This window comes from Gopherus evgoodei, unplaced genomic scaffold, assembly GCF_007399415.2.
Source record: "Gopherus evgoodei ecotype Sinaloan lineage unplaced genomic scaffold, rGopEvg1_v1.p scaffold_59_arrow_ctg1, whole genome shotgun sequence".
NCBI classification, from domain to species: domain Eukaryota; kingdom Metazoa; phylum Chordata; order Testudines; family Testudinidae; genus Gopherus; species Gopherus evgoodei.
The window spans coordinates 461278-485041 of NW_022060080.1; the positions used below are offsets into that span (position 1 = coordinate 461278).

The 23764-nt window shown below is 57.3% G+C and overlaps 1 protein-coding gene across 6 annotated transcripts; it reads left to right on the top strand.

Annotated features, from left to right (window-relative positions):
- The first annotated feature begins 22 nt into the window (after positions 1-22).
- Positions 23-23716, top strand: LOC115643440 (breast cancer anti-estrogen resistance protein 3-like). 6 transcript variants are annotated; one of them, XR_003998316.1, is made up of 12 exons: positions 4908-5183; positions 7413-7548; positions 12636-12764; positions 13226-13659; positions 14346-14443; positions 15479-16065; positions 17656-17771; positions 19120-19291; positions 19971-20082; positions 21277-21462; positions 21930-23402; positions 23434-23716. XR_003998316.1 is itself a non-coding variant. In XM_030547474.1 (11 exons), exons 3-11 carry the CDS (start codon positions 12657-12659, stop codon positions 22100-22102), a joined length of 1986 nt encoding a protein of 661 aa, XP_030403334.1. In that variant the 5' UTR covers positions 23-107; positions 7413-7548; positions 12636-12656; the 3' UTR covers positions 22103-23716. The 6 variants fall into 6 exon arrangements, 5 of the variants coding, with proteins under 5 accessions (XP_030403334.1, XP_030403333.1, XP_030403336.1 ...); XM_030547474.1 differs by lacking the exon at positions 4908-5183 and adding an exon at positions 23-107 and having other exon boundaries at positions 21930-23716; XM_030547473.1 differs by having other exon boundaries at positions 21930-23716.
- The last annotated feature ends 48 nt before the right edge of the window (positions 23717-23764 follow it).

The window sequence follows — 23764 nt, forward strand, 5'->3', positions numbered from 1 at the left end:
GTGGCATGTTTCCCCCTCAGAAGGCAAATCAGTTCCCATCGAGCACAGCTGGAGGGAGCGACAAGAAGCAGAGACACAGCCAGCAATCTGAGCAGTATAAGCAACAGGTGAGTGTGCTTTTCTGGGGAGATCATGGGAGGGGGCAGGTCAGGGAGCTGGTATCTACAGTGAGATGCCCTGGGTGGGTCAGCCTCTGTACCGAGCCTAGAGCAGTCTCCATCCACTAATCCCCCCCACCTGAAAATTCCTAGCAGCTCTTCCAATCCTATCTCCTCCTCCCACCTTCTTCCTTTAAATTCCTGTGCTGCCACCTGTTTGCCCGACGTTTCCACTAGGGGTCACTCTTCTCCACATTTTGCAGCAGAGGAGGCAGCGCTTGCAGACAGATTTGCTGGTGGTCCGTAGGCGGATTTGGTTTCAAACCTGAGTCAGTGTAGACATAACCCTAGGGGTGCCTGGCCTTTCACACCCACACAGCTGGGATCTAACCCTCTACCTAGACTAAAGGATTGTATCCAGATTGTATCCTCGGGGTGGAGTATGGGGAGAGAGGGACAGTATCAATCTATCCCCATATTCACCGATTCATCTATTCCCATTAACAACCCAGACTCTGGTTGTCTATAGCAGTGGTTCTCAACCAGAGGTACGTGTACCCCTGAGGGTACACAGGGGTCTTCCAGGGAGTACATCAACAGGCTACATAAAAGCACTAGCGAAGTCCGGACAAACCACGATTTCATACAATGACTTGTTTATACTGCTCCATGTACTAAACACTGAAATGTAAGTACAATATTTATATTCCAATTGATTTATTTTATAATTGTATGGTAAAAATGAGAGAGGCAGCAATTTGTCAGTATTGTAATACTGTGCTGGGACACTTCTAGAATCAGAGAATATCAGGGTTGGAAGGGACCTCAGGAGATCATCTGGTCCAACCCCCTGCTCAAGGCGGGACCACTCCCTCAATAAATCATCCCAGCCAGGGCTTTGTCAAGCCTGACCTTAAAAACCTCTAAGGAAGGAGATTCCACCACCTCCCTAGGTAACCCATTCCAGTGCTCTGCTCTCCTAGTGAATTTTTTTTTCCTAATATCCAACCTAAACCTCCCCCACTGCAACTTGAGACCATTTTGTATTTTTATGTCTGATTTTGTAAGCAAGTGTTTAAGTGAGGTGAAACTTGGGGTACACAAGATAAATCAGACTCCTGGAAGGGGTACAGTAGCCTGGAAAGGTTGAGAGCCACTGCTTTATAGCTGTGGTTTTCAACTTGTGGTCCTTGGACCCCTGCAGATCCATGGACTACGTGTAAGATTTCAAAAAGGGTCCAGAACCAGCTTTTGAAAATTTTATGGGTCCACAAATTTAAAAGAAGTTAAAAGCCGCTGATCTATAGCCATGTGAACTGTTTGGAAACTGATGCTATGTTTCACCATTTTTTTTAAAGCTCATTTTCTCAAATTTTTTCAAAAACCCACAAAAATTCCAATTTTTTGACCCAAAAAAGTTTTAGTTCTTTAGTTGTGAGGGCAGGAATTGTCTCTCACTATGTGTCTGCGCAGCACCTGGCACAATGGGGGCCCTGATCTCGGTCGGGGTCCATGCAACGCCTGGCACAACAATGACCCTGATCTCTGTCGAGGTGTGTGCAGCATCCGTGTTTGGCTAAAGCATGTTTTCTAGAAAGGCATCCAGTCTGGATCCGAAGACATCAGAGCTGGAGAAACTGCCCCTTCCCTTGGGAGTCTGTTCCAATGGGTATTCACATCACTGTTAAAATACATGCCCTATTTTCTAATTGAAACATGTCCAGAAGTCCCGTCTAGCCATCAGTTTCTGTGCTGCCTGTGAGGGAACTTACCCAGCGTGATCAAGTCACCACATTTGTGGTCGTGGGTTTGGAGCTGATGTTAAACCAATCTCAATGCCAGGTCATTTCCTGTCCAGTCACCCAGCTCAGAGTTCCCCATCAGAGCACCTGCTCGGTTGGTAGGTTGATGAGTCATCACTGGAGAATGTCCCAGCCTGATGGGGTCAACTTCTCACTCAGCAACTCCAGAGCCTGGAGAAAACAAGGGGAAATAAATGTTAAATACTGGATTAATTGGCAAATGAACTATCCCGCAGGGCAGTTATTTATCTCTGCTTCTCCAACAAGTATGTCCCTGCTTCTTTCTCTTACCCCTTAGGAGTGGGGAAAGCAATCTTGCGAGCTTAGGGATCTCTTCTGCCTTCCATCACCATAATGCCTGAGCACTTCCCACATAAAACCAGTAGCCGCAGTGGAGACCTTCAATTCCTAAGCTCCAGCTCAAAATCCGTGAAACTCCTCATAGCTCACATCTGCCATGCTGAACCTGATAACAAGCCAGGCACGCTGCAACCACTGCTCCTGATTGGTCAAGGATCGGGCCCATCCATGTATTCCTGTAAAACCAACTTCCCTGCCCCCACCCATCTCATTTGGCTCACCCACTCTATTACCATATACCTCACCATACATGAGGCAGGAAAGGACTTTTGTGTCAGTTTCACAGTTGGGGAAACTGAGGCACAGTTGCACATACACGCTCACGATAGAAAAAGGGGTGGGCAGAAACAGCTTTGCCAAAGCTGCAGACAAAGCCTGTAACAGAGCAAGAAATTGAAGCCAGTCTACCTTATACCCCAGGTTAGTGCTCTAACCACTGGACCACACTTCCTCTTTCTTTTCTGTTTTGTCTACTTGAATCAGAAGCCCTTCAGAGTGGACCCAACATTTTCTGTGTTCGTACTGTCTGCTACTATTTAATAAATAACAACATTCTCTGGCATGTGAGAGGCAGTGGGGTCCAGTGGCTAGGGCATGGTCTAGGGACTGAGAACCCCTGGGTTCTAATCCTGCCTCTCCTGCTGCCCTGCTAGGTGGCCTTGAGCAAGTCACGCCCCTCTCTGTGCCTCAGTTTCCCCTCCCTTTGTCTGTTTGGAAGGGGAACCCTTTGGGGCAGGGACTGGGTGTATGTGCAGCATTGAATTGGAGTTCAGCTAATTTACACCAGCTAGGGAGTTGGTCCCCAGGTCAAGGCTGGAGATTGCAGCCCCCAGGTGATCTAATAGTGACAGCGTCATCCTTCCCGACACAGACATTACTCATGGCCCCAAACAAGGAACCAGGCCCGGTGCTGCTGAGATGAGATTCAGCCTGATTCAGCCAGCCTCTCTCTGCCTCAGCTTTGTTCCAGGCTGACACAGTCATGGTAACAGCAGGGAAATCTGTCAGCAAGCACCCCCCACCTGTCCAAGAAACTTGCTGGAAAAGTCAACCCACTCCTTCCGTCCCCAGCTGCCACCAGCCATCTGGCGCGTTGTTCCTGCTTCGATCCTTGCTGGGCCCCTACTTCCAGAGTCTTTTATAAAGGAAAACCCCCTTTATAAGGCCATGATCTGATCCCCCAAGCAAGGTCGGGCCAGGTCCGACCTTGGACAGGGAGCCTTGCACTAAAGAGAGTGGTGAGAGTGGTACAGTAGGGGGCGCTCTCCCTTCTGAATCAATGCTGACCCCGCTACCCTAGAGTGGCACTAGGGGGTGCTGTGCTGCAGGGAGTAAAGTGGGTGGCTGGTTCATTCAAGGGGGTTCTCCCCTCCGAATCAGTTCTGATCCCACTCCATAGCCAGGTGGCAGGGGGTGCTGTGCTGCAGGGTGACGGCTCAGTAGGGGGCACTCTCAGTAGGGGGCGCTGTGCTGCAGGGTGACGGCTCAGTAGGGGGCGCTCTCAGTAGGGGGCGCTGTGCTGCAGCATGGTGGCAGGGGGCGCAATAGATGAGAGGGGTTGATACAAGGAGCCCATTGAAGCAGAGGATGGGAAGCAGTTCTGGCTGACACACGGCAACAGGCAGCTTGGGATGGAGCCGAGGGGGACTGTGCACAAGGCCCTGGTGACGGGAGGTGTTTCGTACACCAGCACGCACATTCACACTCAAGCTGACACCAACCCACAGTCACATTCACAGCAACAATCTTAGAGGAGTGGTCACATCTGCTGCACAAACAGCAACCCTCACCACGGCTGTGCTTACACCTCACCCCCGCACACTTATTTACACACAACATACCAGCTGCCCCTCCACAGTCGGACTCACAATACCTCAATCACACAGGCTCTCAAACACACTTCTCACACCTTCAAGGCTACACAAACACACTCGCAGCCAGGCACACTCGAAACACAGACTCACAAAGACGACTCAGGTGACACCCATAAGCCTACCCAAAGACACTAACGTGCCATTACACCAATTTACATCCAGAAATCAGACTCACAAACATACTAGCTCACACTCATACACTTCAAACTCACACCCAAAACACACAACCAGACTCACCATCTCAGTCACAGAGATACACTCAAACTCACACCCACTATCACACCCAGAGCACACAACCCAACTTACACACAGAAACATTCAAACTCACACTCACTAACACACCTAGAATACACAACCCGACTCAGCAACGCACAAACTCAGTCATATAAACTCCAGCTCACACCCAAAACACACAAGCGGACTCACCTTCTCACACTCAAACTTTCACACTCAAACTTACATCCACTATCACACCCAGAATACACAACCCGACTCACCAACTTCAGTCACACAGATACAAACTCACACCCACTAACATACCCAGAATACACGAAACTCAGCAACACAATCTCACAGTGATACACTGAAACTCACTCCAGAACACACAACCCAACTCACAGTCACACAAATACATCGCTTACTATCACTCCCAATCCAACTCACAGTCACACAGATACATTCAAACTCACACCCAGAATGCACCAAACTCAGCAACACAATCTCACAGTGATACCCTCAAACTCACCCCCAGAGCACACAACCCAACTCACAGCCACAGGGATACACTCCGCTTCACACCCAGACTCACAAGCGTTCACCACTTCACATCGTCACCCCCCAGCCCCTCACCATTGCTCGCAACCCCTGCCTGGTCCCGGGCTCTGCTCCCGGGGGTGGGTCCGGGGCCTGGGCGGAGCCGCTGCCGGGCGCTGGAATGTGCGGAATGGGGAGAGCGGAGAGCCCGGGGCTGCCGGGGACCTGCCGGGGCTGGAGGGAGCCGGAGCAGCGCACGGGACCCCGAAACGCAGCGCTGCGCCCCAGCAGCTCAGGTACGGGGGAGACGCTCACCCCTGCGCCTGCCCTGTCTGGGGGTGGGGGGCGGGAAGGGGGAGCCCTGCGGGGGGGGATCTCCAGCGGGGTTGCTTCTGTCTTGGGGACCAGCTAGAATCCGGGGGCGGGGTATCCTGGAGGTGAGATCAGGGTGGGGACCCTGCGCTATAGGAAAGGAAATGAGCCAGATCGGGGTGCGGGACTGCCCGGGAGGTGAGACTTAGGGGGGTGACCCTGCCCATAGGAGATCCAGATGAGGGGGGTTTCTGGAGGTGAGATCTGGGTGGGGACCCTGCCCTATAGGAAAGGAAATGAGCCAGATCGGGGTGGGGGACTGCCTGGGAGCTGAGATCTGAGGGTGGGGGAGTCCTGCCCTATAGGAGGTGGACAGGATGTGGAGGGGATCTATTCTGGGGACCCCTGCCCTGGCAGTGAGATGGGAGACGTTCCCACTGGCTTCTGCCCTGATGGGGTACCCAGTTACAGGGACGGGGGAGCTTTGTTTTGGGGAAGCATGTTAGCAAAGGCATCCCCCCCCCCCAGCCTACAGGGAATCTTATCTCTGTTCCCCACGCCATTTTTCAGATTCTTTCCCCAGAGAGAGACTGGAGCTCTCCCTAAATCCCCTGCATACCCTGCCCCCACCCCAGCCCCCTTGGTTTGCTGGTAACCCCCAACACACACACACACACCTTACAGCTGGGTTAAAAGCACAACCCCCCTAATCTAGCCCTTGGAAGAGGGGCTTTGGTTGTGCGATGATCTGTCTGCGAGGGGTCTAGGGCCTGGTTCAGCCTTGACCCTGTGGCAGTCGGAGGGGGACCCTGGATTTACCCTGGAATATCTGAAATCAGCACGTGGCCAGCCTATGCTGTGGTCAGGGGCATGCGGTGCCCACAGAGCCCTGACCCAGCCTGCGCCCAGTGGGCTGTGGCTGATCAGAATGAACACATGTGTTGCGTCACTAATTTTGGGTGACGGGCTTCCTTCCCCTGCGGTCGCACTGGCTTCGTTGTCCAGTTGTTGGTGTCCATTCCCTTTGCCAGTTTTCCGTTTGCCCCCATGTAAATGGGTGTTGCTCTGCTGGAGTTAATGGGGCCAGATCCCTGGCTGGTGTAAGCTGGCTCTGCTCCTTTGGAGTCGTGGCTGATTTACACCAGCTGAGATTCCCGGAGAGTGTGGGAGGAGGATCCAATCCCTGCGCCTGCCTCAGGATTGGTGTTGTTCCAACAAACTGGGCCTGTGATGGCTGGGGGGAAGCACGCCAGGGCGGAGGATTTCCTCCCCATTGTGCGGCCGCCCAGCCCTTTGTGTCTGGTTTAGTTGGGGATTGGTCCTGCTTTGAGCAGGGGGTTGGACTAGATGACCTCCTGAGGTCCCTTCCAACCCTGATAGTCTATGATTCTATTGTTCCCAGGGATGGAGCCACAGGGCCAGGGCCATGTCCTGAGCCGGGCCTGCAGCTCCCGTCCAATGGAGCTGCGCCGGGGGATTAGCAGGGTGGTGAGAGCCAGGAAAATTACAGCATCACAAGGCCCCTGCATTGCCGCTCACCTAGTGACATGGAGTTCAGGGGCTGGGACATAGGGACTGTCCTGCAGGATCAGACCAATGGGCCCATCAAGCCCGGTATCCCACCTCCTCCCTCTCCGCCCACACCATGGTGCCAGGTCAGGCCAATGGGCCCATCTAACCCAGTATCCTGCCTCCTCCCTCCCCGCCCACACCATAGTGCCAGGTCAGGCCAATGGGCCCATCTAGCCCGGTATCCTGCCCACCCCACCCTGGATCAGCTCAATGGACCCATCCAGCTCCATATTGCCTCACCCTTGATGGGCCCATTGGTCTGATCTGTCACAGCAAGCCTAGTATCCCCTACCCTGCTCCAAAGTCCCTGTTGCATTCGATCCAGACAATGGCATCAATCCATGGATGTCACTGGAGTGACTCTGGATTTGCACCACCCTAGCCGAGGTCAGACGCTGGCCCCGTGTCTCCCCATTCTCTGTGGAGCATGGCTGGTGCACTCACCTGGCTTAGCTGATAACAATCGGGGTCCAGCATGTACCGTGTCTCCCTGTGACTTTTTATCTGTCTCTTTCATTCTTTGCTGATGAAGACACCGGGGGCCCGAAGAGCTTGGGAGCCGCCCGGGCCTTTCATCTCACTTGTCTTGCCAATCAGTTTCTTCCCAGGAGACTTCTGATCTGAATCTCATTTCCTTTTAGGAGGAAGCATCTCTGTGGAGGGCTTGGCATGAGCTCTAGAGGGTGGAGAGCTATCGAACCTGGTGGTGAACGGTCCTAGAGGGCTGGATGTCCCGTCAGACTGGGCATCCCCTCACGTGATACCCCGGAGTTGCCTGTAAGTCATAGATTCTTATATCCCTGGATGTGAGTGATTCAAACTGGCCTGACGCTGAGAGAATTAAGCAGCTTGATGTGTTTAACTTATCCAAGAGAAGGTTAAGAGGTGACTTGATCACAGCCTAGAAGCACCTATCCTAGGCAGCTGTTACATTTAGCAGGAAGAGATGCAGCGGCTGGAAGCCGAAGCCAGACAAATTCACGCTGCAAATAAGAATCACATTTTTAACAGAGAGGGGAATTAGCCACGGGGGAGGTCACCTCTGATCTGGGCTTGTGATCTACAGAGCTGGGAAGTTGCGCTGGCAGGCTGTGGTGTAGAGGGCTCAGCCCTTTCTGTAGACGGGGGCCTGGCCCTGACCTTGGCAGGAATTTTGTCTTGGCAGCTCTGCCGCAAGGATCAAAGGAAGGAGAGGGCTGGCTGGCTGAGCAGGGGATATAATCAGCGCTCTTACACGGTGCTTTTCATAAGCGGATCTCAAAGCCCTTTGCGGTCTTATTTATCCTCCCAACCTCCCATCTGAGGCAGGGCACTGCTGGTATCCCCATTGTACAAATGGGGAAACTGAGGCTCGGAGAGGCTACGAGACTTGCTGAAGGTCACCCCGGGAGTCTGTGGCAGAGCAAGGATTAGAACCTGGGTTTCCTAAGTCCTAGGCTAGGGCCCAGATCATTGGAACATCATTCCTCTTGGGGTCTTTGCCTCCCTGATTCCAGCACAGGTCTGGGGCAGCTGGTGCCCACCCTTGGCAGCTCAGCAGCACCTGTGTTGAATGAACGGGTGGGTCTGAGCCCCGGTCCATATGGGCATGTGTCCCTCCTGTGGGAACCCAGTGACAAGATTCAGGGGGGCAGAGCACCCTGGCATCTGCAGGATGATGGCCCAGGGGGTGAGTCACTGTCCTTTAGGTCTGCAGGGACAGCCTGGGGTCCAAATAAGCACCATGGGGTCCTAAATTGCAGTCCACTGTGCCCCATGTTTGTGCCCAGGTGGGCAAATGCTCCCTCCCAGTCCCACATGTGAGTGGTGTGGATGGTCGGGTAGCTAACGCATGGGGCTGGGAGTCATGAGAACAGACCACTGCCCACTCTCAGGGCCTGATCCTAGACCTGTTGACATCGGCTGCAAAAACCCCGCTGAGTGGGCTCAGGGCTGGAGGCAGAGTTTGGCTGATACCAGAGCTGGGCGGGTGGCCCATGCTGCAGCACCCCATAGCTGGAGATGAGACACCATGGGGCCAAGTGCTCTGAGAAGGTCCAGAAAACCCTCTTTCTGGATGTCCGGCTGGTGGGTCTTGCTCACCTGTTCAGGGTCAAACTGATCGGCAGATCTGGGGTCGGGCAGGAATCTCCCCCCGGCCCAGATTGGCAGGGACCTGGGAAGTGACGGCTGGATCATGTCATCTAATGGGGGCAGAGGGCCTGTCCAGCTTGGGGTGGCACCCGCGGGTGCATCGATGCTCCAAGCTTAGGCAGGGCTTCTCAATCTTTATCTTTCTGAGCCCCCTCCCCACCCCCATGGCCCAAATTCCATGGCCCCCCTGTGTCACAACATCTGTTTTTCTGCATATCCAGTAGATTAAAAGCCAGGGCCGGCGTTAGGGGGTAGCAAGCAGGGTAATTGCCCAGGGCCCCACACAGGGCCGGCGCTTCCATTAGGTGACCCTAGGCAGTCGCCTAGGGCGCCAGGATTCGGGGGGCAGCATTTTGTGCGCTCCCCACGGGGCGCACGGGAGCTTCCGGTTCTGCTCCCGTCGCATCGCCAAAGAAGGACCTTCTGCCGACGTGCCGCGGAAAACAGCGGCAGGCAATTGAGCAGCTCAATGGCTGCTGCTCTTGCCTGCGGCATTTCGGCGGAGGGTCCTTCTTCGGCAGCGCGATGGGAGTGGTACCGGAAGCTCCCGCGTGCCCCATGGGGAGCACACAAAATGCCGCTCCCTGAATTCTGCCTAGGGCGCCAGAAACCCCACAGGGGGCCCCCATGAAGCTAAGTTGCTTGGGCTTCGACTTCAGCCCCAGGTGGTGGGGGTCAGGCTTCAGCTTCCTGCCCTGGGCCCCAGCAAGTCTAACGCTGGTCACTCTCTGGTTCGTTTTGGCGGCCCCCCCGAAACCTGCTCATGGCCCCCCAGTTGGGAACCACTGCTCTAGGGTTCCCATCGCAGCAAAGCAGCTGGTTGGGCAGTGCGGTGCCGGAATACAGAGACACACCCAGGCCACAGGGAAGGACGGTGTTTGGGGCCAAGGGGGCTGGGTGAGCCACATGGCAGCAGCACAGGGAGCTCAGAGTCTCAGTTTGTGACCCACGGAATTTGGGATCCCTCTGCCGCCTCTGTTGTAGAAGTACCACTGTAGGAAATGTAGGCTACCCCAGTCCTGGCCTCTCCCAGCAGGGGGCGCTGTGGGGAGTGGGGCAGGAGCACTGGCTGTGGGGGGAGCTCCCAGCTACCCCAGCCTTGGCCTCTTCCAGCAGGGGGCGCTGTGGGGAGTGGGGCAGGAGCATTGGCTGTGGGGGGAGCTCCCAGCTACCCCAACCTTGGCCTCTTCCAGCAGGGGGTGCTGTGGGGAGTGGGACAGGAGCACTAGCTGTGGGGGGAGCTCCCAGCTACCCCAGCCCTGGCCTCTTCCAGCAGGGGGCGCTGTGGGGAGTGGGGCAGGAGCGCTGGCTGTCGGGGGAGCTCCCAGCTACCCCAGCCCTGGCCTCTCCCAGCAGGGGGTGCTGTGGGGAGTGGGGCAGGAGCGCTGGCTGTGGGGAGGTGGTGTAGAGATCGTGTGACTGAGAGCCCCAAGGCGCAGCCTCTGACTTTGGGAACCACAATTGTGAAGAAACATGTGACTTATTGGGGGTCTCCGTAAGTAATAGCTTGCAGTCCGTGTCGGTTGAGAAGAGGCTGGGGCAGTCTGGGATGGGTGGAGGAGAAGGGGGGCTCTGCACAGGGTAGCTGCTTGTGGGGGCTGGGGCAGGAGCCCAGGAGCAAGGCTAGCAGGGGATCCTGATCTGAGGGTAACCGAAGCCCTGGGAAAGGACTAGAGGACCATGGGGATCCTGGATCCAAGGCTGAAGGTGAACGCTTTCTGGTCAGTAAGGTGAATCAACAAGGCTCTCTGAGGGGAGTGGGATCTAGTGGTTGGTGTGGTGGGGAGACTAGATTAGAACCCAGGAGTCCTAGCTCTGGAAGGAGAGTGCCAGGCAAGGCACTCCTGCATTCCTGGAGAGCAGGATTCCTACATTCTCTTCCCAGCTGCGTGGTCGCTGAGTGCCACCAGGGTGCAAGAGGAGGGGAAACTGAGGCACATACACAACCAGGGTGCAGCGACCTTGTGAGGTGCACGCTGGCTGCAGGGCAACCCCCCAGCTCCTGCAGTGCGCTCTCCTCCATAAGCAGGAGTGCAGACTCGTATCGAATGGCCCTGTCCCCTGTGCTGAGGGCTCTTGCATGCCAGCCAGCTGGAGCTGCTCCACAGGGCCTGCTCGCTGGGCTGGAACTCTTCCGCCCTGCCGGGGTCACAGGCTGCTGGCGAGCTCCCAGTGCCGCTGACTCAGCACCCAGGCATCCCAAGGTGTGCTCGGTGTCTGATAACCTGCCTAGGCAAGGAGCTGTGTGAACCGGAAGGAACCCGCCCCAAGCAGACAGTCCGGAGGAGCCACCGTTGGGACAGGAGGATCTGATCCCGAGGACTAGACTCCTTTGGAGCCAGGTGAACAGGCAGGCTCCTCGCAGGGTAACGGGATCCGAGAGGGTTACATGCCACGGCTGCTTTTGGCACTTTGCTCTTTCCGCTCCCTCTTCGTATCGCCTTCCCCTCTTCCTCAGCCTCCTTGCACAGCGTCACCCACAAAGCCACTGGCACTAACATTACAGTCGAGTCTGGAGCAGTTGTTCTCACCCTGGGGTCTGGGGCCCCTTAGGGGGGCTGCATGCAGGCTTCAGGGGGTCTGCCAAGACTTGCTAGGGCCCAGGGCAGAAAGCCAAAGCCCTGCCGCACAGGACTGCAGCTCAGGGCCCCAAGCCCTGCCACCTGCTTGCTGCCCCATAACGCCGGCCTCGCTTTTAGATGCTGAACATCAGTTGTTGTGGCACAGCAGAGCCATGGTGTTTCTGTAGCGTGTTGGGGAGGCTGCAGAAAGAAAAGGATTGAGAACTCCTGGTCTCGAGGCCCCAACTGGGATCGACTCCTCCTGCCCCCTGGCCATTGGGCTGGGTGCTGCACAGGCCCCAGTTGAGATTGGGGGTGCCCCTCCCATGCTGGGTGCTGCTCAGGCAGAGGGAGACCATCTCTGCCCTGAAGAGCTCACAGTCTAAGGAGAGAAAGTGAGAGGAAGGATTGTTAGCCTGTATTTCACCATTTTGTCTATTTCTCATTGTCTGCAGCGCCTGGCACAATGGGGCCCAGATGTCAGCTGGGGCGGGGGCTGTCTCTCTGTGTGTGACCGTGCAGCGCCCGGCACAACGGGGCCTGATCTCAGCTGGGGCAGGAGCTGTCTCTCTCTGTGCGTGACCGTGCAGTTCCCAGCACAATGGGGCCCGGATCTCAGCTGGGGCAGGACCTGTCTCTCGCTGTGTGTCTGTGCAGCGCCTGGCACAACGGGCCCGGATCTCAGCTGGGGCCAGGGCCTGTCTCTCGCTGTGTGTCTGTGCAGCGCCTGGCACGGTGGCTCCCGATCTCGGCTGAAGGCTCTGGGTGCTGTTGTAATGCATACTGGGGATGTGAAAGTGGCGCTGGCACCGGCGGCGACCCGGCAGGCCTGCGCTTTGGGGTTCCCATTGGCACCGGGCCATGCTGATTCAGCCCTATGGAATGACTAGCGCCTGTTGTGCTAAAGGATCAGGCAGAGAAGGGGTTAGTGGATGACCAGCAGGAGTGGGGGGCAAAGTCCTGAGGGCAGGGGGAGGGGAGGAGGATCCTTCTCTGCTCTCTGACCCTGGTAGGAAACTGCCCTGTCCTGAGGTCAGAGGCCGGAGACAGGTCAGGCTGCGTGGGTCTAGGGGGTATAGGCTGGGTGATCAGAGTCCGGGAGGGTGGGGGCACGAAACCAGTTGCTGGGAGGAAGATGTTGCTGCTGACTTTTGACCTTTCGCCACCCAGGAGGCCTAAGCCGAGGTGACCATGGACTTGGCCAAGGAGACGCTCAGGAAGGAGCTGGAGGAGGAGCTGAAGCTCAGCACAGACGAGCTGCGGAGCCATGCGTGGTACCACGGCTGCCTGCCACGGGAGGTACCCATGATTCCAGTCTATTAGGTGTATTATGGTAGTGCCCAGAGGCCCCAGCTGAGGTCACGCCTCATTGCCCTGGATGCTGCATAGATCCAGAGAGAGGCCCTGCCCCATGGAGCTCAGTCCCGCTACCTGGGAGGCTCGGTGTCCCTGTTTTACGGAGAGGAAGCCAGAGGTGCAGGGAAGAGAAGTGACTTGGCCAAGGCCACACAGAAAGTCAGTGACAGAGCCTGACTCTCAGCCCCCTCCCTGCTCTAACCACTAGACACCACTCCCCTCCCAGAGGTGGAAATGGAGCCCAGGAGTCCTGACTCCCAGCCCCCTCCCTGCTCTAACCACTAGACCCCACTCCCCTCCCAGAGGTGGAAATGGAACCCAGGAGTCCTGACTCCCCCTCCCTGCTCTAACCACTAGTCCTGCTGCCTGCCATCTCTACTCATGAACAGCCCTTGTCTCCCCAGGAGGCCGAGTCCCTGCTAGGGGAGGACGGGGATTTCCTGATCCGGGACTCAGGCTCCAGCCAGGGGGACTACGTGCTGTCATGCCGCTGGCAGGGCCAGACCCTGCACTTCAAGATCATCCGGGTGGTGCTGCGCCCTCGCCTGGGCTACTCCCGCACCCTCTTCCAGTTCGAGCAGGACCAGTTTGACAACGTGCCAGCCCTGGTGCGCTTCTACGTGGGCAACCGCACACCTGTCTCAGAGACCTCGGGCGCTGTGATCTCCCAGCCCATCAACCGGGACGTGCCGCTGCGCTGGCTGCAGGAGCGCTACGGGGCCACTGGCCGGCTCTGTCTGGACAGGCATGAGCCGGCCAAGGGGGACGCGGCTCCCCGCAGACTCAGCCTCCGCAGACTCACCGCTGGGGAGAGGGTGACAGACGGGAACCTGCTCCGGTGAGCGCTGGGATGGGAAATGGCCCTGATTAGAGCTGGGGCTGGGTGTCTGGACTCCTGGGTTCTCTGCCCAATTCTGGGAAGGAAGTGGGGTCTAGTGGTTAGAGCGGGGGACAGGCTGGGAGTCAGGATGCCTGGGTTTGGTTCCCAGCCCCTGGGAGGGGAGTTGGGGGTCTGGTGGGTTTGAGCAGGGAGGACTCAGCGTCAAGACTCCTGTGGTTCTGTTCCCGCTGTACCATAGAGTCACAATGTGACCTCGGGGGAAGCCCATTCCCCTTTCTGTGCCTCAGTTTCACCATCAGTGAAGTGGGTCTTCTGATCCTCTCATCTGGGGATGGGTTGTGATGCTCAATTCCTTGCTAAGCGGGTTCCGAAGCCAGGGGGAAAGGGGCTGCCCTGGTTATTAACCCCGTGTCTGCCAAACTGCCCCCGCACTGTGGGTTGGGTCTGAAACGCTGGTCCCTGGTGCTGTGTCTGATTCACACCAGCGAATCGGGCTCCAAACTGGCTTCCCCACAAATGATCACGTTCCGTGGAGCAGCCCAGCCCCTGCGCAGAGGGCAGGATCCCAGATCTGCCAGCCAGGCCCATTACTCCGGCATCCCCTTCATTCTGGGCGTGGGCCCTTTGCAGCTTCGGGGTCTGCAGCGGCCTGGGGCTCACGGTGTCACCGCTTCTCCCTGCAGAGTGAAAGACAGGAGTGGGAGCCACCCCACCGGGCTGGATCAGCTGGGCCAGAGACCCTCCCTCTACACAGCGCAGTCAGACAGTAACCTACGGACAGGTGCGTGGGAGCCGGGGCTGGAGGGCAAAGGCTACCTCTGCTGGGGGGGTATTAACCCTTTCTGACATGGGGGGGGTACAGGGCAGGGGTTGGTTTGGCTGCCACCTTCAATGCAGTTCCTCTGGATTGACGCTGGTGTAACAGGATTTGTGCAGCTCCCAAGTGCAATGCTCCCAGGTGGTACCATAATATACCTAATAGATAATGTACAGTGCCTAGCACGTGCGTCGAGCGGGGCTCCTAGGTGCTACTGTAATACATCTAATAGACACCTTAATAGGCAGCAGGTTTAAAACAAACAAAAGGCAGTATTTTTTCACACAGCACACAGTCAACTTGTGGAACTCCTTGCCAGAGGATGTTGTGAAGGCCACGACTATAACAGGGTTCAAAAAAGGGCTAGATAAGTTAATGGAGGATAGATCCATCAATGGCTATTAGCCAGGATGGGCAGGAATGGTGTCCCTAGCCTCTGTTTGCCAGAAGTTAGCAATGGGCAACAGGACATGGATCACTCGATGATTACCTGTGCTGTTCGTTCCCTCTGGGGCACCTGGCATTGGCCACTGTCAGAGAACAGGATACTGGGCTAGATGGACCTTTGGTCTGACCCAGTCTGGCCGTTCTTATGTGTAATGTACTGCCTAGCACACTCCTGGTCCATGAGCAGGGCGCATAGGTGCTACCATAATACATCTAATAGATAATGTACAGCACCTAGCACAACAGGGTTCTGGACCATGACAGGGGTTCTCAGGCGTTACCATAATACACCAAATAATCCTCAAGCTGGTGTAAATTTGCATCTCTCCATTGACTCCAGTGGAGCTATAGCCGGGGGATCTGGCCCTGCTGCATAACACCACAGCTCCGATTGCCACCCCGCTGTTTTCACGCTGGTGTAACTCCCCTGTCCCTAGGGGAGCGACTCCGGATTCCCAGCAGTCCTGGCTGAGATCAGAACCAGGCTCTGTGGGGTCCATGTGTCTGGCTGCTCCGCTCCCCCCTCTGACATGGTCCCATCTCCCTCTGCAGGCAGCCCGGAAGCTCCAGTCGGCACCCAGGAACGGAGTGAGCTCCCGCCCCCCTCGCCCGTCTTCCGCACTGGCAGCGACCCCGTGCTGCGACCCACCGCCCCCCGGTGCCTGGACCCCGAGGGGGGTGCAGCGCTGAGCGGCTCGGAGGGGCAGCTGCACTCCAAGGCTCCCCCCAAGCCCCTGCGGGCCCCCTCCATGCTGGTGGGCGACGCCTCCCAGGAGCAGCTCAGCACCTACTGTGAGCTGGTGCCCAAAGCCCCGGCCGGCCTGCGGAGCCACGTGGCTCGGCTGCACACCGAGGAGAAGTGGCGTGGCCGGGCCCGGGCCACGGACACGGCCTTCGGCTTCCTCGAGGATGAGGTGGTGCCGCTCCCCCGGCCACGCCACTATGAGGAGGAGATGGAGGGCTTTGTGCGCCCCCTACTGGAGACAGCCTCCTCCTTCCAGCCCCACAGCTTCCACTCGCTCCTCCTGCCCCACGACAACAAACCCTTGGAGCCCGGCGCCCTCAAACGGCTCAAGGACCTTTTCGACCGACATGACTGCCGGACCATGGCCCTGCACATCCTCTACATAGACTGTCTGGTAAGGGGGAGCTGGGAGCTAGGGTTCCTGGGTTCTATCCCTCGCTCTGGGAGGGGAGTGGGGTGTAGAGGTTAGAGCAGGGGCAGACACTGGGAGCTAGGGCTCCTGGGTTCTATCCCCAGCTCTGGGAGGGGACTGGAGTCTAATAGTTGGTGGGGGGCAGGGTGCCAGGACTCCTGGGTTCCAATCCCAGCTCTGTTGCTAACTCACTGTGCAACTATGGACCAGTCACTTCCTTTCCCCGTGCCTCAGTTTCCCATCTGTATAGTGGGGGGAATGATAGTGCCCTCCAGGGCAGTGGGGTGTGGGGAGGTGAGCTGGTTGTGAGGCACCACAGCATCTTTGTAAAGTGCTTTGAGATCCTTTTAGTGGAAAATCCCACAGAGCCATAGAATTTATGGCCAGACAGGATCATTGACCTGGATATCACAGGCTCCCAGCAACCAGACACTAAACCCGATCAGCATGGATGGGTGGGTGGCATTACCCCCTGCCTCTAATGGCCCTGGACCCCAGGACCCCCTGGGGATGCAATGGGACCCTCGGGGTAAAAACTGGCCACTGGGGTGTGTGCACTTGTACCTCAGCCAGGCATGGCGGCTCCTCCGCTGTCCCCCGGGGGGGGCTTGTTATCCTGTGCTGGTGGCCTCATCTCATGCCTCTCCAGCCCAATTAATAGGAGAGCTCCTCTCCTCTCATGCCCCAGCCCCACCCATGGTCCTCAGGCTCTCCTCCTCCAAGAGGGCCCATTGGACTGGCCCTTCCCAGAGTCTGAGACACGCCAGCTTAGCTAAGCTGCAGCCTGTGGGCAGAAGGGGTTAAATATTGGGGGGGGGGAAATTGTTTAGGGGTGTAGGGAATCTCGGGAGCTGTGGAACTGTCCCCACTCCCACCCTAAGGGGAATGGGTAGGAGCCCCATAGCTCTGATGGGAAGCAGCCCTGGAGAACAGGAAGCAGGAGATAATACACGGAGATATACCGATCTCAGAGCTGGAAGGGACCCCGAAAGGTCATTGAGTCCAGCCCCCTGCCTTCACTAGCAGGACCAAGTACTGATTTTTTTGCCCCAGATCCCTACATGCCCCCCTCAAGGATTGAGCTCACAACCCTGGGTTTAGCAGGCCAGTGCTCCGGGTAGTTATAGCAGGTTGGGGTCGGCACTGTCTGTGAGGGGCAAGTGCCCCCTCCTGAGCCCCCCACCCTGCTCCTTTGTAGCACAGCGCCCCCTAGTGCTTTGCTGGGGCATTGGGGTCAGAAGTAACTGGGTGGGGAGAGCGCCCCCTATTGATCCCCACTCCCTGCAGCACAGTGATCCTGGAGATGGGTCGGGGGTGACTTATGGACTGATGGTTAGCTACCCTCCCTCGTCTTTGGATGGCCCTGCTTGAGCCTGGCTGGGGGCACTGCTCGCTCCCCAGTGAATGTGGAATGGGGGGATCGGAGAATCCAGGGGCTCGTTAGCGTAATGAGAAAAACCCCAGGCCCCTTGGGGGACCCAGTGATCTGGCTCCCCTCCACCGGCAGGAGGGTCCCTTTGTCCCGGCAGGTCTCGGATCCTCACGCCTGCATTGGTTTGTTGCTTGCACCAGGCTGGCAGGATCACCGGGGTGACCAGGGAGCAGGAGCGGGCGATGGGGGTGAGCTCGGGTCTGGAGCTGATCACCCTGCCTCATGGGCACCAGCTGCGCCTGGACCTGTTGGAAAGGTACCGGCCTGGGAGAGCAGGGTGTGGGGACAAAGGCTGCGGGATGAGGCGTAGCAGTGTTGAAATGCGGCTGCCTCTGGGGGAGGGCATGGCTAAACAGCTGCACAGCAGGATTTGCACTGGCAGGAGGAGGAGCTGGAGTCTAAAGCCGCAGGGGAAAATTAGAATAAAACACGGCCGGGGCATGGCTGGGTAAAGCCTTTACAGACCACAGAACAGGGTAAGACTTAAGGTCTTGCCTACATGAACATTTAGTTTGCAGCAAGCTAGGATGGGAGCCTCCCTCCCCCACAAACCCCCAGCCTGCCTGTGCGCTCTGTCCCTGTGCACCCAGGTGATGTGCAGTACCAGCTCATGAATGCGCTTTGCTCTAGTGCTCTTTGAAACACGACTGGATCAACGCGCACTAACCAATGTCTAGTGGGCACCAGCAGGGATGGGGCGGGCTGGTCTACGCTCAGAACACGGTGGCTGGCGCTGTAATGAAATTGCTCTATGCTGACGGGAGAGAGTTTCTCCCATCAGCATAGTTAATCCACTTCCATGAGAGGCGGTAGCATCCCTGCCGTCCACACAGCGCTGTCTATGCCGGCATAGCTGTGTCACTCGGGGGGCAGAGGGAGTGGTTCACACCCGAGTGCCATGGTTACACTGTTACCGGTGTGTAGTGCAGACCAGATCTTAGAGCGTGGCTGGCTGGGGTAAGTTCTCACCCCCAGCGTGCTGCGAACTAAATGTTTGTGTAGACAAGCTCAGGGCCTCGTGAAAGATGGCAAAGCGCCTCCTAGCACTGTGGTGCAGTCTTGCGATCTGCACTCACTGCCCCCTCCTGAAACCCCCACTCCCTGCAGCACAGATCCCCAGAACACCATGCTGGGCCACTGGCGTCTGCACTGACTCAGGGCACGTGTGCATTCCACCCACACTGCGGACCCTCGTCACGGCAGAAGAGGTTTTTCCCAGCGCTGTAGTAAAGCCACCCCTTCCCATGGCAGTAACAAGGGCAACGGAAGAATTCCTCTCTCACCCTAGGGGTGTCTACACTGGGGCTTAGCTCAGCTTATCTATGTCGTTTGGGGGAAGGGCGGGGAAGTGAATTTCTCACACCCCTGAGCACCATAGCTAGGTTGACCTATGTTTTAAGTGGAGAGCAGACCTCAGCAGGGAGCGCTCCCCATCCTGAGCCCCTCCCTGTGTTACACACGGGGGAGGTTCCCTTGCAGGTCTCCCATTTAACACACAGCCAAGCCTGGACCTGCTTAGCTTGCCCCAGGTAACATCAGCCCCACTGCATGCCCTGTTAGCGAAGGGGAGGGCTCCGCCCCTGTGGTGTCTCTGTCCCTTCCAGGCACCATCTCATTGCCCTGGGCATCGCTGTGGACATCCTGGGCTGCACGGGGGCCGTGGCGGAGAGAGCCGCCACCCTGCACAAGATCGTCCAGCTGGCCGTGGAGCTAAAGGGCTCGGCTGGGGACCTGTTCGCTCTGTCGGCTGTGATGAAGGGCCTGCAGCTGCCCCAGGTGAGCGGCGGGCCAGGACCGGGTGGTGGAGGGGGACTAGCTCCTGTTCCCCATGGAGGCCGGCCCTGGCCCCAGCCCCAGCCTGGAAGGCAGCCTTCATGAGGCCCACCTAGAGGGATGGTTCAGGCTGGCCCATAGAGAGGGGCATATGGAATTGTCTCGTCAGGGAACGGGCTGTGAGCCCTGGAGTGTGGGCTGCTGGATGGAGCCCTGGGGAAGAGACTGCGGGGAGGTAACGTGTTCTAATGGCCTAGGAGACCTGTGACCTTGGACAGGTCACTTCTTCTCTCTGGGCCTCAGTTTCCCCTGCTCGCCCTGTGTGTGTATACAGTGAGCTGTTCAGGGCAAGGACTGTCTATGGGTCTGTGCAGCACCCAGCACAGGGGAGAGCCCCTGATCTCGGCCAGGACCTATGCAGCACCCAGCCCACTGCGGGCCCCCATCTTGGTCAGTTGGTCTGCACATCGCCCGACGCAGTCAGGAGTCTTGAGTTGCTACAGCATAATGGGACCCAAAAGGCCTCTATCTATCCCTGAGGAACGGGACTCCCATCCATCTAGCAAGTTGCCAGGGTCTGGTCAGTGGTACTTGTCCCAAGGCATGGCACCTGCCGTAGCCTGCCCCCCGCACCCCCCCAACCTCTCACTCCTGTCCCTGTGTCCCCACCACCACCCCGCAGATTGCGCGGCTGGATCAGACGTGGCAGAAGCTGCGGCAGAGCCACACCGAGAGCGCCATCGCCTTCGAGAAGGACCTCAAGCCCCTTGTGAAACGCCTCAACCAGGGGGAAGGTGAGACGGGGCCCGCCAGGTGCCCTGGCCATGGACCTGAGAGGGGATGGAACGAGCTGAGGAGGAGGGGATGTGGGGAGAGCATCATGAGGGTGAATCTTGCCCCAGGAAGAGAGGGCTGCAGGAGGTGGCTGACACCTGAAGAGGTGGGGATTAGGCTGGGGGCTATGGATGGATGGCCTCACCTGAGCTTGTGTCCCACCAGCCTGGGCCGGATCACAGCCAGACCCCCTCCCCCGCCTCTGTTGCCAAATGGTACAGGTCCCCTAAATGTGCTGCTATTCCCCCCGTTCCCACAAATATCCTTTTATGCCCCTGTGCCAGAGCCCAAGCCCACTCCAGGAGAATGGCTGGCCTAGTGGTTAGCATGCTGGCCTGAGACTTGGGAAAACCAGCTTCAATTCCCTGTTCTGCCCCAGTGTCCCCGTGGACAACTCACATAGTCCCTCTGTGCCTCGGTTTCCCCCTCTGTACAATAGAGATTGTGAGGATAAATGCATTAATGACAGTGAGGTGCTCAGGGGGTGGGTGCCAGACCAGTACCTAAGATGGAGCGGACGCCTTTCTGTCTATGCAGGGGAGAGGATTCCTGTCTCAAATAGGGTCTGATCCTCTTCTCCCAGCATCCTTTGCACTAAGCCACTGGGCTGTCTGTAAATGCACCCTTTACACCAGGGCTATATTTCACCCTCTATGGTCAGTCCTCTTCATTTTGTTACTCTAGGCCCAGCAAAGCATCATTCAAGTAGGAGGGAGAGAATTAGTCCCTCCCCAAGACATCCAAACCCCAACAGTGTCCATTGCAACTGGACTACAGCTAGGTGTGACATGGGATGGTCGGAAGCATCTACAATCATGGGGGAGGGCGCGGGGGTGGGTCTGGTGCCCTTTTATCCAAGCAGCTTCCACTGCAGTTTCAGGGCAGACCCCTTCTGGGCCTGTTTGCCTGACGCATCATCCCCCGTGGCTAGGCTTGTAGAGACCGAGGCCTGAGATAAAAGACCTACTGCTGCTGCTGGAGTCTTCTTCCACCTCCAGCGGCCACGGTCTGCCTGTTTGCTGCTCGAAGGATCTGGGTTGCAGGCAGATCCGGGCGGGACGGATTTGTCTGGGCAGTAGTGCCTGGCCTACAAGGCACAGTGGGTACAGGCCCCTGCTTGGAGGTGGCTCTGATGTCTTGTCCCCGCGCTGCAGGGAACTCCTCCCCAGGAGAGGTCGCCGTCCCTCACCTCCTGCCTCTCATCAGCCTCATGGAAGGGGAGCAGCTCTGGGACGACCATGAGGAGAGCTGCGACCTCCTGCTACGCACGCTGGAGTCCGCCCGCTCCATCGCCACCAGCGCCGGGGCCTACAAAGCCACCGCAGAGGCTAAGCTGCAAGGTAGGGTTGCAAGGAGCTGTGCGCGTCAGGGGCTGGTGGAAGGGTTTCCAGAGGCTCATAGGAGTTGTAGTTCAGTTGCCTCGTCATGCTCCCTATTTTCTCTGGGCTGTGTTCCGCAGCTGGACTACATCTCCCATGCTGCCATTGTGTCACTGCACCATGAAGTGGTGCTGTGGTGCATGATGGGAAATGTAGTCCAACAAGGGAGCTCTGCCCCAGAGGTGGTGGTGGCTATGCAGCCATTGCACTACAACTCCCACAAGGCACAGCCGAGGCAGTTCCAAACAGTAGTATTCTCAGATCCAGCTTTGATGGAAACGGTTTGAGTAGCTCCAGTCTATGTGGAGCTGGGCCTTGCCTTCAGTAAAGCCAGTTCTTAGGACCTCAGCCTGCAATAACACAAACAGCATAGGAAGGAATGAGCGACAGCCTCAGCCGTTCCCTGGTATAGTCTCTCCTCTCCCTAGGGTTCCAAGCCACGCCGGAGCTCCTCGAAGCTTTCCAAACCGAGTTTGCGCTCCGCTTATTCTGGGGCAGCAAAGGAGCGGCCGCGGACCGGGCTGAGCGCTACAGGAAATTCAACGCCATCCTCACGGTGCTGTCCCAGAAACTGGAACCATCGGGGAAAACGGAGCCCTGAGTTTCCTCCACCACCGTGGCACGGACCACGAACAATGGCTTGCAGAGCCAAGTCGGCACAGGATGGAGGAGCGACCACGCCCCAGTGCCTGGAGATTTCTCCATGAGCTTGGCCCCCAGTGCCGGTAGCAGGATGGGGACAAGGGAACTAGCCTGAGACCAAAAGCCTTCCAGGCCCCACCGCCGCAGAGGACGGTGGATACAGAGATTTCAGCGGCTTATGCCAGGGCAGTATTCTACCAGCCCCCTCCTGCCTTGCTGCTGGAGGCGGCTGCTCTGTGTACAGAAGCTTGGTGGAGTGGGACAGATTGGTGGACACATTGCACCCGCAAGCCTACGGCTTTTTAAATGCAAAATGCCACTGCAGGTTTAGCTTCCCCCGCCTCTTTGCCAGCGTGGGAAGGTGTGAGCTGGTTAAAGGGAACGGAGGAGCAGGGGGGATTCCCCCTCCCAGCAGAGGAGCAGTGGCTGGAGCAATAAACTAAAGACTTCCAGCTGGCTTGGATAACTGCTGCAAAGGGTTGCTCCTGTCACTGGGGTGTGTGGAGGGATGCCGGGGAGGCGGCTGGGGGCCCCCACTGCAGCAGGAGCAGGGCTAGAACTCAGCCTGGGGCTAGAGCGCTGTTGCCTTTCTCAGGAGAGGACCAGGTGGTAGACACCTACTGGGCCCTTCACCCCCATTCGGGGGGGGGGGGGCCCTAGCCCAAAGGGGGATGCATGCCCTGCCCCCTTAGAATGACTATTGGAGACTTACAGGAAGTGAAAAGTCTGTCTGCCCCTGTCCCCTTCTCCCCTGAAATGAGCAGGTTTTGGGTTGCCCTCAGTGCATTAGGGGAGCTCCCCTGCGCCTGGGTGGCAGGGGACTGTCACCTCTGGCCCAGGGATGAAGAATTGCCTAATGGTTACAGAAGGAGTCACCTGGGTTTGGCAGGCAGTTTGGGCAGGAAGCAGGCTGCAGCAGATGGAGTGAAGGCTAGGAGAGGCCGGCCAGGGGTTAGACTAGGACGCTCAGCTTCTGCTGGCAGCTGCTGTTTAACTAAAGCATCCTACTGTCATCCCCCTGACCTCAGCCCAGCGCTCTCCTCAGCAGAGGGCAGTGGGGAAGCGAAACCAGACAATGCACCATCAAGGGGAACAGTCCGAGCCAGGCTGTCGTGTTTCCTGCCCCCCCGAGTCTCTGCTCACATGAGGGGAACCAGCTTGAGTCAGTGCCTGTCCAATGCCCCAAGGAGCAGCTGGCCAGCAGGGTTATGCCTATGAGAGCTTAAGGTGGGGATTTAAACGAGGGTAGTTACAGCCAAGTTCAGCCCTGGGTGGATGCTCTGAGCTCAGGCTAAGCCCTTTTCTATGGGGGAAGCCAAACCACTCTCAGCGAGGGTGGGAATTTAAGGCCCCTGTTCTGAATAAGCCAATGCAAACTGCAGTTCCATTTGTGGGGCCCCCTCTCTTCCCCACATCCATGGTGGAAGAAGGGGGGTGGTTGGAGACAGCACAAGCATGACTAGGCCCCGGCTCTACTCTAGCAGAAAAAAGCAGTTTAAATGTTGCCTCTAACAAACCCTTGAACTTCAGCATGGAAGTAAAAGCACCATGTTCCCTTATGGGGAAACTGAGACAGGCCTATGCTCACATAGTAAAATCATAGAATATCAGGGGGGGAAGG

What these genes read in the sequence shown, in the direction of transcription:
- LOC115643440 (XM_030547474.1), top strand. Translation starts at nt 12,657, where the DNA reads ATGGACTTGGCCAAGGAGACGCTCAGGAAGGAGCTGGAGGAGGAGCTG. An exon ending in ACGGCTGCCTGCCACGGGAG is followed by an intron (nt 12,765 to 13,225) that starts GTACCCATGATT and finishes TTGTCTCCCCAG; the next exon opens with GAGGCCGAGTCCCTGCTAGG. An exon ending in AGGGCCTGCAGCTGCCCCAG is followed by an intron (nt 19,292 to 19,970) that starts GTGAGCGGCGGG and finishes ACCACCCCGCAG; the next exon opens with ATTGCGCGGCTGGATCAGAC.